The 16771-nt window shown below is 37.7% G+C and overlaps 1 protein-coding gene and 1 long non-coding RNA gene across 2 annotated transcripts; both read right to left on the bottom strand.

Annotated features, from left to right (window-relative positions):
* Nucleotides 1-621: 621 nt before the first annotated feature.
* On the bottom strand, nucleotides 622-1412 carry LOC144085016 (uncharacterized). Its single transcript, XR_013303985.1, has 3 exons — nucleotides 1319-1412; nucleotides 1125-1186; nucleotides 622-996 (listed from the first exon to the last, which is right to left on the bottom strand). It is a non-coding gene; the product is annotated as an uncharacterized LOC144085016 (long non-coding RNA).
* Nucleotides 1413-10038: 8626 nt separating this feature from the next.
* On the bottom strand, nucleotides 10039-16507 carry rtkn2 (rhotekin 2). The gene is made up of 12 exons (XM_077613285.1): nucleotides 16343-16507; nucleotides 15497-15696; nucleotides 15259-15305; nucleotides 15087-15140; nucleotides 14876-14993; nucleotides 14140-14340; nucleotides 13772-13866; nucleotides 13412-13518; nucleotides 12980-13111; nucleotides 12556-12724; nucleotides 12130-12237; nucleotides 10039-11495 (listed from the first exon to the last, which is right to left on the bottom strand). Exons 1-12 carry the CDS (start codon nucleotides 16487-16489, stop codon nucleotides 10909-10911), a joined length of 1965 nt encoding a protein of 654 aa, XP_077469411.1. The 5' UTR covers nucleotides 16490-16507; the 3' UTR covers nucleotides 10039-10908.
* Between the last annotated feature and the right edge of the window lie 264 nt (nucleotides 16508-16771).

The following is a 16771-nucleotide window of genomic DNA, read 5'->3' as shown; positions in this document are numbered from 1 at the left end:
GTAAAAGTTATAGAATGCAAGAGTCTGAAATGAGGAGACATCCTGTGCCGCAATGCGGGGAAACCTGGAAGGTTCGAATACCTTATTGAAAAACATTTGAGGCTCACTGGGCGATTAGTTTGGAAATCTAAAAGTGGTAGAGTTTGGAGAATTTCTCATTTTTTAATCTGTGAGCATCCAAACAATGATCTCAATACAATTTGATTTGATTTATTTTAACCACAAAAGACTTATTATTATTATTATTATTGTTGGCACAAGAAAAGGGTTTACTAATGATAACCAGCGAATTAGAAATGGAATTTACCAAACTTCATACAGTTTGAGATAATATGAGCTCCACATTTATCAATAGAAAAAAATATATATGTTAAGAACTCTCAATGAGAGAACAAAGACGGGGAAAGGAAAAAGGTGGCATGAAGATGTACTTGATTAAATTAAATTTGACAAGATCACAGCACGTATGGAGTAACAGCATTTTATCCTTGCATAACTTTCAAGAAACCTGGACATTTAATTAATCTTCATTCCCCCTGGCGATTTGGACAGGAGTGCAAACGAAGACACCTGCAACTCCATTAAAATGTAAAACCTGAATACCAAAAACCTCAAGCCAATTGTTGACCTCAATAAGAGAAAAAGTAGGTGTTATTATCACCACCTGAGAGATAAACACCTATGCACTGTAATAATTCCAGGACCAGTATCTTCTCCTTCTGCATCTGCATCCACCAGTAGAAGCTCGGCTGAATAATTTAACAGGGAACAGAAGATTCATGAAAAGCTTAGTTTGCCAGAGCGCTGTAGGGGAGCCGGGGGGGTGGCAAGAAGCCAAAATGCTCCATGGCGCTATTCTCAAGGAGCTGCGAGAGGAAGCAACAGACTCTTCTATACTTTCCATTTCATCACATTCCATTCTTGGTGTGCAGAGTCAACCAGCAGGGAGCTGAAGCGAGCTTCAGCTTCCAAGTTCTCCATTTTAAATCTGTAAGACTACAGAAAGAGATTTGAAAAACTTTTTGTATTACACAGTGGCATTCTGACTCCATAATTGGAGACATGCCATTTTGTTTTTCATTAGTAAAATTGTTGTCAATGAAATTTCATTTAAGGGTACCTACCCACCCATCAAGCATGCCAGAGATGATTGTGAGCAAGCAGTATATCAGGATATAATGCTGTTCTAAATTTGGAGGGTAATTGAGATTAACAAAGTCATGTGCAACATCACAATAGCTACAATCAGTAATGTGAGAAATATGGCTGTGTTTAATTCTGGTTTCATATTAAATAACACTTTGACACTAAAAATTACCAGGAGCTGCTCTGATTTGTCATCAGTTAATTTCTAAAGTCACCAATTTGTAGTCTTTGTCCTCTCACTTTTGACCACTACTACAAATGCCAAGATCATTTAATATAATTTAATCCTTTATGCCTTTAATACGTTTATTACAAAAAGGTGCAATCATTTCTGTTTTGTGAGGTCGGTCTCATTTCATAAGCCTTTCTTTTATCTTTTTTTTATTCAAAGTGCGTCAATTTAATGCATGCCACTTTCCTTCTATCCCCTTTTATATTTGTGGTCCAAGACATGAAATATGCTCGCTATTACTCGATCAATGCAGCGTGTCATTTCACTAATTGTATTGTGTTCATCAGCTACTCCCTTGTTACTGTATGAAAGCGACAGTCTGTCACAAAGTGTGGGTAATCATTATAGTCTTTCATCACAAATGACATTGAGAATTAAACATCAGTTTTTTCCATAGGTGTATTTTTCTGCTATATGGATATTAGGCAGTATAAAATCAGTTATTGATTAAAATGGTCAGAACACAAAAAGGGCCTAGTTTAATACAAATGAAGACACTTTAAATGCTGCATTTGAGACAGACTAAAGAGGATGGTTTGGTATGATATGGTACGGTATGTATGGTGTGTTGTGGTGCATTTTTTACAAGAAATATATCCTAAATTCATAGTCGAGATTAAATTTTTTAATTCTCATCTAATCTCATGAATATGATGACATGCTCCAATTTTTAAAAATCTTTAACCGTGAGTAAGAAATAATGTTTGAGTGAGTGATGCACTTACACGAGAGCGCCCTCTTGCATTATATACAGTATACTACTGTAAATGGCAGAGTTAATATTAATGAATGTGTCTATAAATGCCACATGCTAATAATGTCAGTCATTATTAATACACATGCTATTAAGGCCATCTTCAAGTGTCTAAAGTTGGAACTGTGACAGGCACAATCAATCTTGTCCAATCAACATGACGTGTGATGTTTTGAGAAAAGGGGAAGTGTACTTTTAATTGGACTGCTCGTTATGGCACCCTCTGATACTGTTCCTTAGTTTATTGTGAGCAATCATTCATAAGCTTGTTCATTCTTTTACTATTTTGAAAGTTCCCTAAAACCCTTCAAAGACCAAACAGTAAATGTGGTGGAGGATCTTAGCCATCATGTTACGACTATTCCCTTTAATTTAACACACACTGAGGTGATCTGATCTAAAATCTCTTTTAGTAGACACAATTCAACCCTGTCTCTCCAGATTTAAATTCTACACTAACTCTAGCACCAGTTTAAAATATTTAATATTGGATACTTTGTGTCACTTAGGGAAACAACAGTAACATTTTAGAGTTAAAAAGTAACACTTTCTGTTTTTAAATGCTGTCTGTCAAATGTTAATACACCATTTTTTGTAAGAGTGTTTCAACCTATTTTGGAGCATCATATTCCAGTGTGGTACTCAAATAAATAACGGCTCCTAATGTGACAATACCTACAGGGAAGTGTGTTCCAACATTTGCATTTTAAACATCAAAGAATGCCTTTTGAAGAAAGACTGAAGTAGAAAGTGACGAGGGGGGAGTGTGGTTCATTTGAGGATTTCTTTTTTTTTTTTCACCGCTTATCCGCGGGAGACGTTCTTCCTGTCCCTACATTCAATGTCGTGGTGGTTGAGGTTAAAACATGGGGAGGGGGCGGAGGGTAGAAGGCTTGGAGGGCGTTTTTTTTCTTCTATTAAGAATCTCATTCGTTTTAGCACCCTGTCATATCCGCCCTTAGAAGTACAGGCTGACTTCAAAGGTGTTGCTGGAAATGCTCTTAACAGGGTTCTATACTTGGCCTTCCAGCCTTTCAACTGCTGCCCTTGCATTTCTATTTCCCTGTACACTGGAATGTTTCGCTCACGTCATGAATTGAATGGAGGCTGGCTAGTCTGTATGGACAGCAGACCGAGTTAATTGGAATGAATGCCATCACATGACTTTTTGTGGGATTTTGCTTCGTACACTGATATTGAAATTGGAAATTTCTGCAAAGTTGTAAAAATTCTGTTGTACTGCAATTACTGAGAGGAGGCAGGCTGGATAAACATTTCATCATAAAGTTTCATTAATTTTGAACCTTGGGCTGATATGCACAAAATATTTCTAGGAGACCACTTGGATCCCATTTGCTGTAGGTCACTAATGAGTTTAAATCCTTTTTCATCACAGTGGCTGTTGCTCCAAAAACTTAGATTTTCACAAAACAATTTGTAGAGAAAAAATGGTAATTGTTTTTTTTTTTTTTTTTACATTGTAATGGCTTCAAAACATGAAGTATTACTAATGTCCAAAATAAGTCAACTGATGGTAGTCACTCACCTGACTTTGGTGCGGGGAAGCATGGGATTGATTTACACTTGATGACAGTAGTCTGATTGGGTGCGCAAATTATTGTCTGTCTCTTTGTGTGCCCTACGGTTGACTGGTCACCAGACTACTGAATATGAAACTAATCTCACAATGTACTGTATGTGTATGTCCTATGTCCCAAAATCACTTTTTTCATCCTGTATTTATTGGGATGATTTAACAGTAATAAAGAGTTTATATTTTGTTGTAGTAATATATTCTGAGTTTTTTTGTGTTAATTTACATTAAATGGGAACGATGTGAAAATTGAATTCTGGAATAGCGAAATGGTATATATTCTAATTTTATTCATTCATCTTCTGTGCCGCGCATCCTCGTAAGGGGCGACGGTTGCCGTAGCCTATCCCAGCCGACTTTGGACGAAAGGCAGACTACACCCTAGACTGGTCGCCACTCAGCCATAGGGCACACAGAGAGACAGACGACCATTTGCATTCCCGATCTTACCGCCGGCAGGTGGGATCGAGCTGGCAATGTAGTCACTACACCATCAGGAAGCTAGAATCTAATTATAGAATTTAATTATATTATTTGTTAATTATTTATTAAACTTTTAAAAATCCAGAGATTATATACACAAACTTTAAATGGACTGAAAATCAATAGGAATCTTTAACTAAATTGCGAGAATCACTGAAGTTATTGGTTCTCTTTATATGAAGTTGTCCTCTTTTTTTGGAAATCAAAATATGATCATCCTAGCATTGCACTTAGCGCACCCACTCATGTAGAAACGTGATGAAAATGTCAATGGTTGACACCATTCTTGCACTTTTCTCTACGATCTCACGTGCTATAGCGTGCTACCACGGACCCAAAGTCTGCATGCACAGATGTGTGTGTGTGTGTGTGAGTGTGTATGGGGGGGTTGTAGTTGCGTGCAAATTTGCTCATTAGCTCAAGGTTATGCTCTGCATACTGTGTCACTGGCTCAGAGGTCTGTTTTGAACTGAATTATTAAGATGTGCTTTTCCTCTTTAGTTCCAACTCAGTGGGAACATGTTAATGTGAATTTGTCCCACTTTAGCCTGCTGATCTTTATGTGACGCACGCTGTTATCGACCATCACAATAAAGCCGTTCTAAATGCAAGCAGATTGCTGAATAAATTATGAGAAATTGTGGGAGTCAGTGGGACAGTCAATTTTACTCATTATAGGGTTTTTCCCCCAACCATCTTCCCATAGAGACGAGGCGGGCAATTGCAGTGAAGGTATTTAAATATTTCCGGTGATGGTTTTAATACAAAATAAGCACGAATGGAGTTGACATTTACGTAGAAACAATGCTGCTGCCACTGTTGAGAGTGATAGCTTACATGCACCAATTAAATATTTAGAAGGTTTAAAAAACAGCTTAACAGAGGCAGATGAGCATGACCTTTATCATCCGGCATCATGGTGACTGAAGGAAAATAAAGGTATTTGAAATTGTACGTGTAATTTTAAAACATGAAACTACAACCACATTATACTTAAATAAACTACATCTTTATGTAGTACAGGGATATCTAATTAATTTTAGCACAGTCAGTTCGATTTGCTTTTAATAAATGAACAATGAGAAGTTTTTGTGTGGTAGCAAATAATTATTTGCACTAAAAATGTATTTTGAAAAGAGTGAATATCATGGACAAGTTCACTTATTTCCAGGATATATTTTTTTTCATTATTTGAAAAGGGAAAACTTTAGGATTAAAGAATTCATTTAAATTTATGTGGAAATTTTGAAAACCTCAACCAACCACTCAGACAATCTTTGAAATTGTAGCCACGTTTGACCAGAAAATGCATTATTCTGGTCATGGGTGAAAAATGGAAGAACACATCTAGCTTCTTGCAACTTGGGGAATTATTCGTATACCTTTTATGTGTTGTTTTGTGGGACCCAGACATTCTTCCAAAAGCACGTACAGTCAGCTGTGGTAAGTTCTCACATTTGGGAATTAGATTTAATTATTGCTACGGTACAATCTTAAAAATACATAATATGATCTGGGGTTTGACGATACATCAAATTCGATCAATAAATCACTCTTTTAGCAACAGTCCAATGAAATGGATTCGACTATAAAACATCGATCAACATCATTTTTATACACTGTTTTGTTTCATCAATAAAAGTGTCAAAATATTTTTTTATTTTTTGGTCAAATCTTATTGATTGTTTCAAGTATGTAGCTATAAATGTATTGAACTGAAGGCCCTTCAATCCAATCAATACAAATTGGATGACACTTTGTAATATTGGTATTGTTCAAATGATTTACAATATTGTATGGTGTTATCACAAAATCGGTATTTATACCTTTAGCTGTGACATTCACGATGGTGTAGGACCACTTAGGCAAAAGAAAAATGAAGCTATTGGCTGAATGACCTCATCTTTGTAACAACTCCACTCTTATCCTCGACTCACCTGAACGCATTGTGAGCAGTGTAATATGATGCAATGTGAAGTGGGCCTAACATGTCATTTCTCGGCCCAGAACAAGCCCGAAGGCAGCAAAGCGTGAAGGCGGACAGGGAAGGTCTCACATGTGGATAGGAGTTTGACCTTCTGTATGAGGACGAGTGTACCAGCTAGGCAGTCCTGTTTTATTGATGTGACAACCCTCATTGGTGACTTCGCATTAGGGTCTAGATGGGAGTTCGACCCACCAGTTTGCACAGAAAGATTCATTCACATCCCATTTTCAGCTGCTTTTTTATTCAAGGTCATGAGTAAGTTGGGGTGACAATTCGACTGATCAGCACTCAATTGCAGGGAACACGGATAGCAAAGAAACAAAAATAGATGGTAGACAAACAAGTAATCATTGGACAACATTGGAGCAAAAAAAGAAAAAAACAAACAATATGTTTAAATTTAAAATTTGCTGGGATATAATTCCCATGTCAATCGTGTCTGTTCCTGCTTGATTTATTTACCAAGCAATAAGAGGCTTGTTAAAAGTGTGTAATGAAAAGGCAAGAAAATAATTCACGTCTGTGGGTCTAATCAATGTCATTCATACCATCCCTTTGGATTTTTTTGTACATTGTAAAAAGACATTAAATACAAGAATGTATCAATTAAAACAACCCCAGACTTCACTTTACTTAACTACTGAGACACTGTTAGTCACTTTTCACCATTTCTGTCCATTTCTGGGACCAACAAGGTTTCTAGATATACTAGAGCAGGGGTGTCAGACTCGTGTCAGACTCGGGTTGGTTCGTGGGCCGCTTTAACGTCAACTTGATTTCACGTGGGCCGGACCATTTTAGATATAATATCTAGATTATTTTTTTTTATAAATGGATTAAAAGAACTGGATTAAAAGCCTTGAATATTCAGTTTTTTTATAGATCTAAAACAATGTTTCTTTTAGCTTTTTTAAATATATTTTTAGATTTTACAAAATGATTTTTGAACTAAAAACACAGAAAAAATGGATTAAAAAATTACAAATATTGCTTTAAAAGGGGGAAAATCAGGAAATTTAATATACATCTATACTCTTCATTTTAATTTGATCCTAAAACTGAAAGTCGGCACTCATGATTTACTTTCCCGGGCCACACAAAATGATGCAGCGGGCCAGATTTGGCCCCCGGGCCGCCATTTTGACACGTGTACTACAGCATTTTATATTTCTTTCAGATTCTGAAATTTAAAACCCCTGGATCATGTGACTCTACTCTACTTTTCCTGAAATTCGCCAACTCATAATTTTCACCTCTGAAATGCCACTTCTCTGCTCTTCCAAGCCATTGAATTTAAACTTCAAGACCTCCTATCAGTACCACAGTAAAAGTGCATGTCGGTTCAATAGGATCAACTTAAGTGTCCTTTTGTGTGAGTCCCTTGAAATGATGCCAGGAGAGGGGAGAAAAGGTGCTCAGCTTAGCAGGACTTTTCTTCTGTCTCACATCTGGTGCTCACCTGAGAGACAAGCATGGGCATGTTTTTGTTATTCTTGTTTTTGTCTGGGACCTTTAAAACCAGCGAGCATCTGAACTGGAAATAGGAACAAAGGCACACAATGGCACAGAGGAAGGAACAACAGAGTGATGTGCTTTTGTACTCAATTACGTGATTCCACGAATAGACACAGAACCTGTGTGCACTATATATAAATGTGTGCGTGTGCGCACTGCTTAGCTCTTTGAATTATTATCAGAGTATGAATATATCAGTCCACTAATTACCACTCGGTGCTCTAATCACGATGCAATGGGGACACAAGCAGACTAAGATCTGTACTCATGCATAATCTCTATGCCACTTTCCTTGTCAATCACAGACAGAAACACACACACGGTGCAGCGTAAAGTGTATCACTTCCTTTTCTTTTCTGTTTCCTCTGCTTCCTTGCACCTGTCATTCCATTCTGACCCGGAGTCACATTGCATGATGAGAAAAGAAAACACACTAAAAGGAGATGCATGAAAATCAAAATATAAACATTCACATTTTTGGAGTAGATGTACGAAACAGAATACAGAGTTTCACAATGTCATAAGTCAAAAAAGACACAATTTCACCAAAAAAACATAACAAAAAGGCAAATACAACTGTGGCAGAGCAGTACCATGGTACAGAGGAGGACTAAGCACATTGTAAACTTCAATAAAATATTGAAAGATTGTAATTTTATGATGACTAGTGCTATCTATCTGAAACTGTTTACACAGTCTTGCTCGTTTGGCCACAGCGATATGGCCACACACAAATAATGTTTAATCCCAAGACTAGCTATAGGTAAACGTCTTTTGTCTAGGGCACCACCTACTAGAAGCAGGGCAAAATTGCAGTTTAAAAACACAGTTTTGTCACCGATCCAAAAGGTCAGTCACAATCAATAGCGATAATAGGGGGCAGAACTTTGTTTTACAATAACATTGAGTTATTCGGACACTCATTGACACTCCTGTTCCAACATTAGTTCTTCAGAGCTACGGTTGATGAAACCTATTCATTCATTTTCCATACTGCTCCTCACAAGGGTCATGGCGGGTGCTGGAGCAAATCCTACCAAACTATGGGAGATGAATGAATGAATACTTTAATTTGCCAAAGATGCAGTTAGCTCCATGCACACTTTCATTTGTCTTATTTGTTCTTAATTTGTGAAGCCTTGCAATATCTGAATCTTTCCAAGTGTCTCTCACTTTCATCTGGCACCAACAGTGAAGAATGAGGCGGAGATTTAGATGAAGCTTCATCCCAGTGCCATCATCAGTCAAAATGTCATGAGTAATATTTAAAGCATCCAGCCAGCGACTATGCGACAGACTAAGAGTCTGCATCCCAAGTTAGGGAAGTTGAGAAGGATTACCTCATAGGCAGGCTTTACTCCATTAGGGCTGATGTATTCAACAGTTGCCTGCGTGTCCCCAAATACAAACAGCAGACATTGGAAACTGAACAAAGCAGAAATAGTCTATCTGTCCTACACTGCTACCAGGAGGCCAAGAGGGGAAGCAACAAAATGTGCTTCCACATAAAGATTATATATTCCTCTCGCCCCTTCAGGATCGATAACTAAAACCACTGTTTTGTCATGGTTGAGCTGCAAGGAATTCAGTGATGTCCATTATTTTAGATTTCGTTTTAAAAAGAAATCAAATGGGCATCAGGAGAAACAGACACATAGGCCACTGTTGTCATCTGCATAAATGACTCCTAATCATGTTCCCAAGGGTGAGCATTCATTCATTTTTCGTCCCGCATTTCCTCTTAAGGGTCGTCGGGGGTGCTGGAGCCCATCCAAGCCAACTATAGCCAGTGGACAGGGGACATGCCAATCACATGGCACAAGCAAGCAAACAACTATTTACGCTCACACAAATAGCTAAGGATGATTTACAGCAGGGGTGGGCAAATAAATCCACAAAGGGCCACAGTGGGTGCTGGTTTTCATTCCAACTCACAAGAGGAAACCTTTCCACCAATCTGGTATGTTAGATATACGATCAGTGGATTGCACTCAGGTGCTTTTTTCAGCAGAAATCCAATTGGTTAAATTGTCTGTGTTGGATCGGTTGGAATAAAACCTGCACCCACAGTCGCCCTTGAGGACCGGATTGCCCACCACTGATTTACAGTGCTCAATCAGCCTACCATGAATGTTTTGGAAATGATAATACCTGGAAAAAAAACCAAGCAGGCAAGGGGAAAACATGCAAACTCCACACAGGAAGCTCGAAAACCACCAAAGATTGAGCCCCTAATCTCAAAACTGTTAGGTGGACGTTGAGATGTAAATGCAATTAAAATTTTAGAAGCCACCATTATATAAAGAAACAAAAAACAATAATTATAATCTGAGTATACATTGTTTTAATTAACACAATTAAGACAACCAATTATTAAGTAACCACCTGAGCCAAAAGCTATACACTTGACAATTGGCTTTCCAGATTCACCTCACACATACTAGTACTGACTATACATAAGTATAAAAAATTGATAACCATTTTTATTAGTTCAAAAATACTAAACACTATATTAAGTAACTTGGTCTTTTTACTGTTCAGTCTTATTTCAATAAATGGCTCAAAAGTGGGTCACAATTGTTTCTTATATTGTGAAAATTACAGTATTTTCTATGACATCTCCTATCCTATTGCAATGCTAACATTACCCACTTCGGTTTATGAAAAATGTTCATCAGTCATAAGCTTTCTCTTCTGGTAGAAGATTCTTATTATATTTTTAAACAAGTACAAACAATCTGTGACCACCCTGCCCTCAAAGTATCATCAGGCCAGAGATTCCAAAGGTACATGCAACAAGTTAGCAATTAATTAATGAGCATTGAGATTTTTTTTTAAAAGCTCTGAGAATTCATTTTACATTATTTGAATGTATCCACCAAATTTCATTCCTTTCTGACAAACTCGGTGATTATAGTTGGTGTCCTCAACATAATAAAAAAATGACATTTTGAGCTCTCCCTCCAAGCGGTGAACAAACGAAATGTGACAAAAAGTATGGCTGCCTTTGGTAAGACTTCTTGTAGTGGCATCTGCGCTACGCTGAGCTCATTTAAATCATCTAAATGCAACTTCACGTTGTTATTACGGTTTGGCCCTGTTAACTAATTCACAGTATAAAATGTCAAACGGCTGAAATTTAAATGCCATCCCCCGTGGCACAATCGACAGGTTAATGTGGTAATTACCATTCAATATCATATGTTGGCTTTGAAGTTCATTCTGTCTCTAACCGACTTTCTCAAATTGCTCCTTGGTGCAGGAGCATCTGCGACTTGATGGTCAACCTGAGGCAAGGCAAGTGGTGCGTTCTTACGTCCCAGCGCGGGAGCTCCGTGTTTGTTATTGTGCTGCAATTGCTGGATGATAGCAGAGAATTTGGCATCCAGGGATGGTCTTCCTGTTTTGGATTTTGGCCGTGAAGTGTTTTCTTTCTCCGTGTGTGAGAGAGGAGGAGGTCGGGGAGGTCTCTCAGGGCGTAGAGGAGGAGCAACAGCGGTGTATGGGCTCATAGGAGGAGGTGGGGCACGGCGTTTCTTCCCACTATTGGGCGTGGAGCTGGAACATGGCTTGGGGCTTGAACACGGGGTGCAGGTTCCACTCTGTGACAGAACATTAGCAGTTGCCTTCTGTGGTACAATCGTGTGGGTGCCATCAAACAGAGTGGACCACATAGGAGGTTGCCTGGCCTCTTGGTGACCAATCAGGAACTGGCCGTCAGTCTCCTCGATCTTGCTATGGATGATGTCGGTGATGCTCTCCAACTTGCCTGGAGAATTGATACCTGCAATAAACAGTAATGCCTTAAAATGTGAAAATAATTGGTCATGTGTCAACTGCCACTATCCTATTATTTTTTCCACCAAAAATAGTTGCATAACTACTGCGAGTCACTCAATAAGCTGCTATAACAGTCATTTTCCCAAAAAATAAAGAATAATGAGTAATGTTGGATTGTGTTTCTTCACATGGTAATTTTTTTTACATTTGCACTTTAATTCATTTAGTTTTGTCCAGTAGCATGCTGTTGAATTTACGTAATGGCTTGGACTAAGGGAGGTACTAAATGTGTCATGACTAAACCCACAAAAGGGATTTACTTAAAATGCATCTGTGACAGCAAGAATAACTCTGCATTTAAAACATGATGGTTGGAATTTAAAACATGCACATTTTATTCAAACTATTAAGTTGTTAATTATAAGTCTGAAAGTTTTTTGGGGGGGGAAATTTTAACTAATGCACATAAGGTTTAAACACTAGAAATTTTTAAAAATTAATAATAAAACAAGAATGGCACACATAAAACCAATGTCACTATAAAAATCATGTTAAAAAGATATTCCAACAAATGGGTGCCGTTTGTTTGCAGCACTTTCTATAAATAAACAATAAGGAATTAAACACACAGCACTCACTAATCTCATCATAAACAGAGTCAGCCTGTTTGGTGAGGAAGAGAGACGGTTTCCGTGGTGACACCACCTCGATTTTCATGAGCTTCTGGCAGCAGTGCAGCCACTGACCTGGTGTTCAACACACAGCACAGTTCAATGTTGAAAAGTGTTTATTTGGACACACTAAATAGTGCATACATTAGGAGGTATCACACCACTATTTTATTTCCTTTCCTACCACTGAAAACACTAACACACACATACACATGAACAATGAATTAGTGTGTCTTAAATGCAGTACAATTTTTAAATTACTAACAGTATAAATGTATTGTGTGGTGCAGGGTAAAGAAATGTACGCACTATTGTGGATTTTGAACTATTTGTTGTGGGTCAGCAACACATCTTTATGCTGTAAACAAGCATCCCCACAATAAGAATACTCACTCTGATCATAGATATGCTGATGGAGCGCTTCCTGCCACTCATCCAGCTCCTCCCTGGTATCTGCTGTGAAGACCTCAATGTGGTATCCCTCTACTGAAGGATTAATGATGGAAAGACTCCTGAATTTTTTTCCACCTGACTGCTTTTCCATCACTCGGATGCGGGTGTCCTGCAGGAATCACACAAATAATTAACTTGTCCTGCAATTAAATAGTAGCTGAGTGAATGAGAATCATTGGGGCTAGTACTACTTTGTTGACGATCCCAGATTGAAGAGCTCTTACCAATCATAAAACGTTTTTTCTTTTATTAAACTTTCTCCTTCCTTGGCAATATTGCACTCATTTTTAATGAACATACAACATCAAGCATGAAATTATAAAGTAGTGTGTTGCATGTGAATACCAGAGCTGCATTTTGTCACCTTGTTTATTGCCAGGCAGAGCGTCGGCTGAACTTTGGCATCCACCTCCTCAGGACTGAAGTAGCATGAAAAAGTACTGGCACTCAGGATGCAATAGAATCTGCAATAGCGCTCAAAGCCCTCCATACTTTGCTTGGGGAACCAGTGGAGGAAATGTGAAAATCAGCAAACAAGTTTTTTTCCTAATATATATTTCTAATCAGAATATTATAGGTACTCAACGAAAGCTCCATGGGCTTAATTGAGTCTGCCACAATATATTATGTGTCTCTCTATTATCTGCTTATACTTCAGATTTCTTGTTAAATCATTACATTGAAAAATAAGTGATAAGAAGCAGGTCAGGTTTATCACATTGTACACGCTAGGACTAATCACCAGGCCAAACTCGGAAGATTAATTGTTTAGAAAAACAAACAAAATAGAGGTTACCTTCTGGTTAAGATATCCAGTCATCACACTTTGCGTCATACACACGGGCTGGGCCACCAAGCGGCAACACAGGTTGCCGTAAAGTGGAAGCCAGGAGGACCAATCAGCTGATAGGGGGAAAAGTGGCAAAGGTGTCAGTTCAACCCCCAAATATGAAGGGATACTACATATTCATAACTTCACTGTAATAGAAGTAGCCTTTTCCATCCATCAGGCAATACATGATACATCTCTATTAAACTGTTTTGACACATAACTAACTCATTGGGCAAAATGCAAGATTTTTTTCAATCCAGGTTAGATATTGAAATAGATTATAGGTATATAGATGAAGACAATTTGCATATTTTTATTTCTTACAATTTTGGAGGACGACCAGTGAATGAGATTGAAAGCTGCCTTCAGCCTCAGGCAGTCTCATTGTGGAGTAGGCCAGGAGGGTGTACTTTGCTCCTCTGGAAAACAAAAACATAATAAAGCTCTTAAACGCATCTTGAGTAATATATCAGTGATGTACTTGTCTGTGCTTTTTCTTCAAACAGTTCAGCAATACCTTTCCTATCACTTTTTGACAAATCTCCAATTTCCACTCAGCAAACTAATTTATAGGCTATAAAATAGCTGTGACTTCATTTAAAAAAAACTTTGATGAGCAAACTGAATTTGCAATGCATGCATACTTCTGAGATCCAGTTCAATGTAGGTTTGACAAATAAGACAATACATACACCGGCACTGGGTTGGACTGGAGGAAGGTATCAGGTTCAGAAGTATCTAGCAGAGGGCCGAGCTTTTTGCCTCCAGTCTTCCCTAATGAATTCCGTAGCTTCTTAGCCAGCTTTCTTGGTGTGTTGACCAGGTTGAGCTCTTCCTCCAAGGCGCAACTCCACAGCTCTACTCGCAGCTTAAACCCAGAAACTGCATCTTGACTATCAAAAAAAGCCACAGACATTTTATGATGCATAGAAATTATTCAATCACTTATTTTTTTATTTATTTAATTGCATATGAGATGAAGAGTTGTGCACATGTGGACAGTACAACCAAATGAGTGTAATACTGTTGAGATTTTCAAAATCTGGAGTGGCTATTTTTCCACGAAGAACGATCCTTATCTACTTTTCTCCCTGATTTCATGCAATATGCTTCCATGTTTCATTATAGTGTGAGGGTTGTTCTCTGTATGAGTAAAGCAAGCTTAGCATATTGATGTGGCCCTCAACAAAATGAATAGCCTAACCCTGCAAAAAATGTATATTCTGCCATCTAGTGGAGATTTTAATGTAAATGCAGATTAAATTGCTGCCATTTAGATGGTTGAAGAAAGCTATACATACATACAGAAGTATTTGGAAAGGGTGTTTGAGTATATATCAACCGCAAACTACACAGTTGTGTACATCTATGGATCATTTTGAGATATAATATTTATGGATTAGTATTAACCACACTACAAGGACTTACAAGATAACAACTTCATCAAAGCAGACATCTGTGATGGTTCTGTCCACCACTGCCATCTTTGTATCAAACACTTGGGAGCCCATCTTCATGAGACAGAAGATGGCTACACGGCGCGAGCCTATAGCAAATCAGCACAATGTTAATACAGAAAGATCAGAATACAGTAAAATCCAGAAATAAATAGAAAATAACAATAACAAAAAAATCTCACTTCCTCTGTTGTTAAAGTGATCTTGATCCTTCCACATCAAGGGAATACGAAGACCTATCAATGAGTATAGGCAATTTATTAAATAATAACTATTGTAAAGATTAAATGGAAAATGTGACTGTCTATTAATTAGTTAGCAATGCCAGAAAAAAAGAACTGAAATGTAACTCACCAGACAGAGCAACTGTTCCTCTACAGGGCACACGCTCCTCTAAATTTCTGCAAAAAAAAAACATTTATTTTCCATACAGCTTATTATCACTTCAAAAATAATGCAATAACATTACAATAAAACAAATAGGTTTGAAGAGTAAAATCCACCCACTTAAACTAAAAAAATTACATTTGCAGCATTTTTAAAACCCAATCTTCATCTATTGGAACAAATTATTTATTTATTTACTCTGTACCTGCTGACTTTTCCTGCCATATCCCACTCCTCCTTTGTATTCTGCATGTGACCCATGTATGCTTTAATCCTAGCATTGCAGGTCAGCAGGTTCTTGGATGCATTGAGGATTTGTTCTCTGTTACTGCAGGCCAACAGCAGCTTGTAGGCGCCCTCTCGCATTCGCAGCTCAAAGTCTAACTTCTTTTCAACGCTGGCGTTCTTGTAAGAGAATATTTGTACATTTACTAACGTGGCAAAAGATCACTGTTGGGTTACATAATATTGCGAGAGATTTGTTTCCTCAGTCCTGACTGCCAACAAACTGGAACAAGTCATCAAAACATTAGAAACAGATTTCAGCGCAATTATACTGATTGCATATTAAAAATACATTTGATTGGTTATAGTCCTCATATTATGATAGACATGGTTATATTTCCAGGGTTTTTTGTATAGATAAGTATTTTTTAATCTTTAAATCAACCATCAGCATTTTTCAAGCAGGTAGATTTCATTATTATAGCTCGTTTATTTAGTAAAACACATTTCTTTGCATATTAAAATAAGGGATTGCTTCAAGTAGTTGAGTCTTCAAAGAACACTATGGCAAGCACTACTATATTACATTGCTTTGAATTCAAAATAGGGGTGGATTGTTTATTAATAGCCGGCTTTTTAGGTTAATCACCATATATCAATTCGTTCTATTGTTTTGCAGGTTTTAAGACACATCCTTTTTTGTTGATGTGTGTTTAGAATCTATACTTTAGAATAAAGTTTAGATCAATTGAAATTCGGGCGTCACCCGACATGTCAACGTGACTCGATAAGAACAGCATGAAATACTGGATCATCACCCCCTTACCTCGTTTTGCTGGAATAATGTACTTTGTCGTATTTTCTTCCTTTTGATCTCCATGGCCACCGCTGAACTACCCGACAAATCGAGGATGGAGTTTTTGTTTCGTTTAGGATTTTGAACGTCCCGCTGGTCATCCATGTTGTTTTTCATTCGCTGCTTGAGGGGGCGTGTACATTCCATACAGCAACTTCAAATGGAGGGAGATGCTCGATTTGCTTTACCGTGGCAACCGTAAATTTAATAATAAATACTGAAACAATAGTGTTGTTGTTTTCTCTTAATATATTCAGACATACGGTGTCTATTTACTATCATTTGATAGGTGACTGCAAGTTTTACACGTATACATTCAATTGATTTTGAATGTTTTTAATAACCCGTATCGAAAAGCAGACAGATGTCACACTTAAAGTACCTATGTGCACGTAATTT

Source organism: Stigmatopora argus, chromosome 11, assembly GCF_051989625.1.
Source record: "Stigmatopora argus isolate UIUO_Sarg chromosome 11, RoL_Sarg_1.0, whole genome shotgun sequence".
Taxonomy (NCBI): domain Eukaryota; kingdom Metazoa; phylum Chordata; class Actinopteri; order Syngnathiformes; family Syngnathidae; genus Stigmatopora; species Stigmatopora argus.
This window is presented reverse-complemented; position numbering and strand designations above follow the sequence as displayed.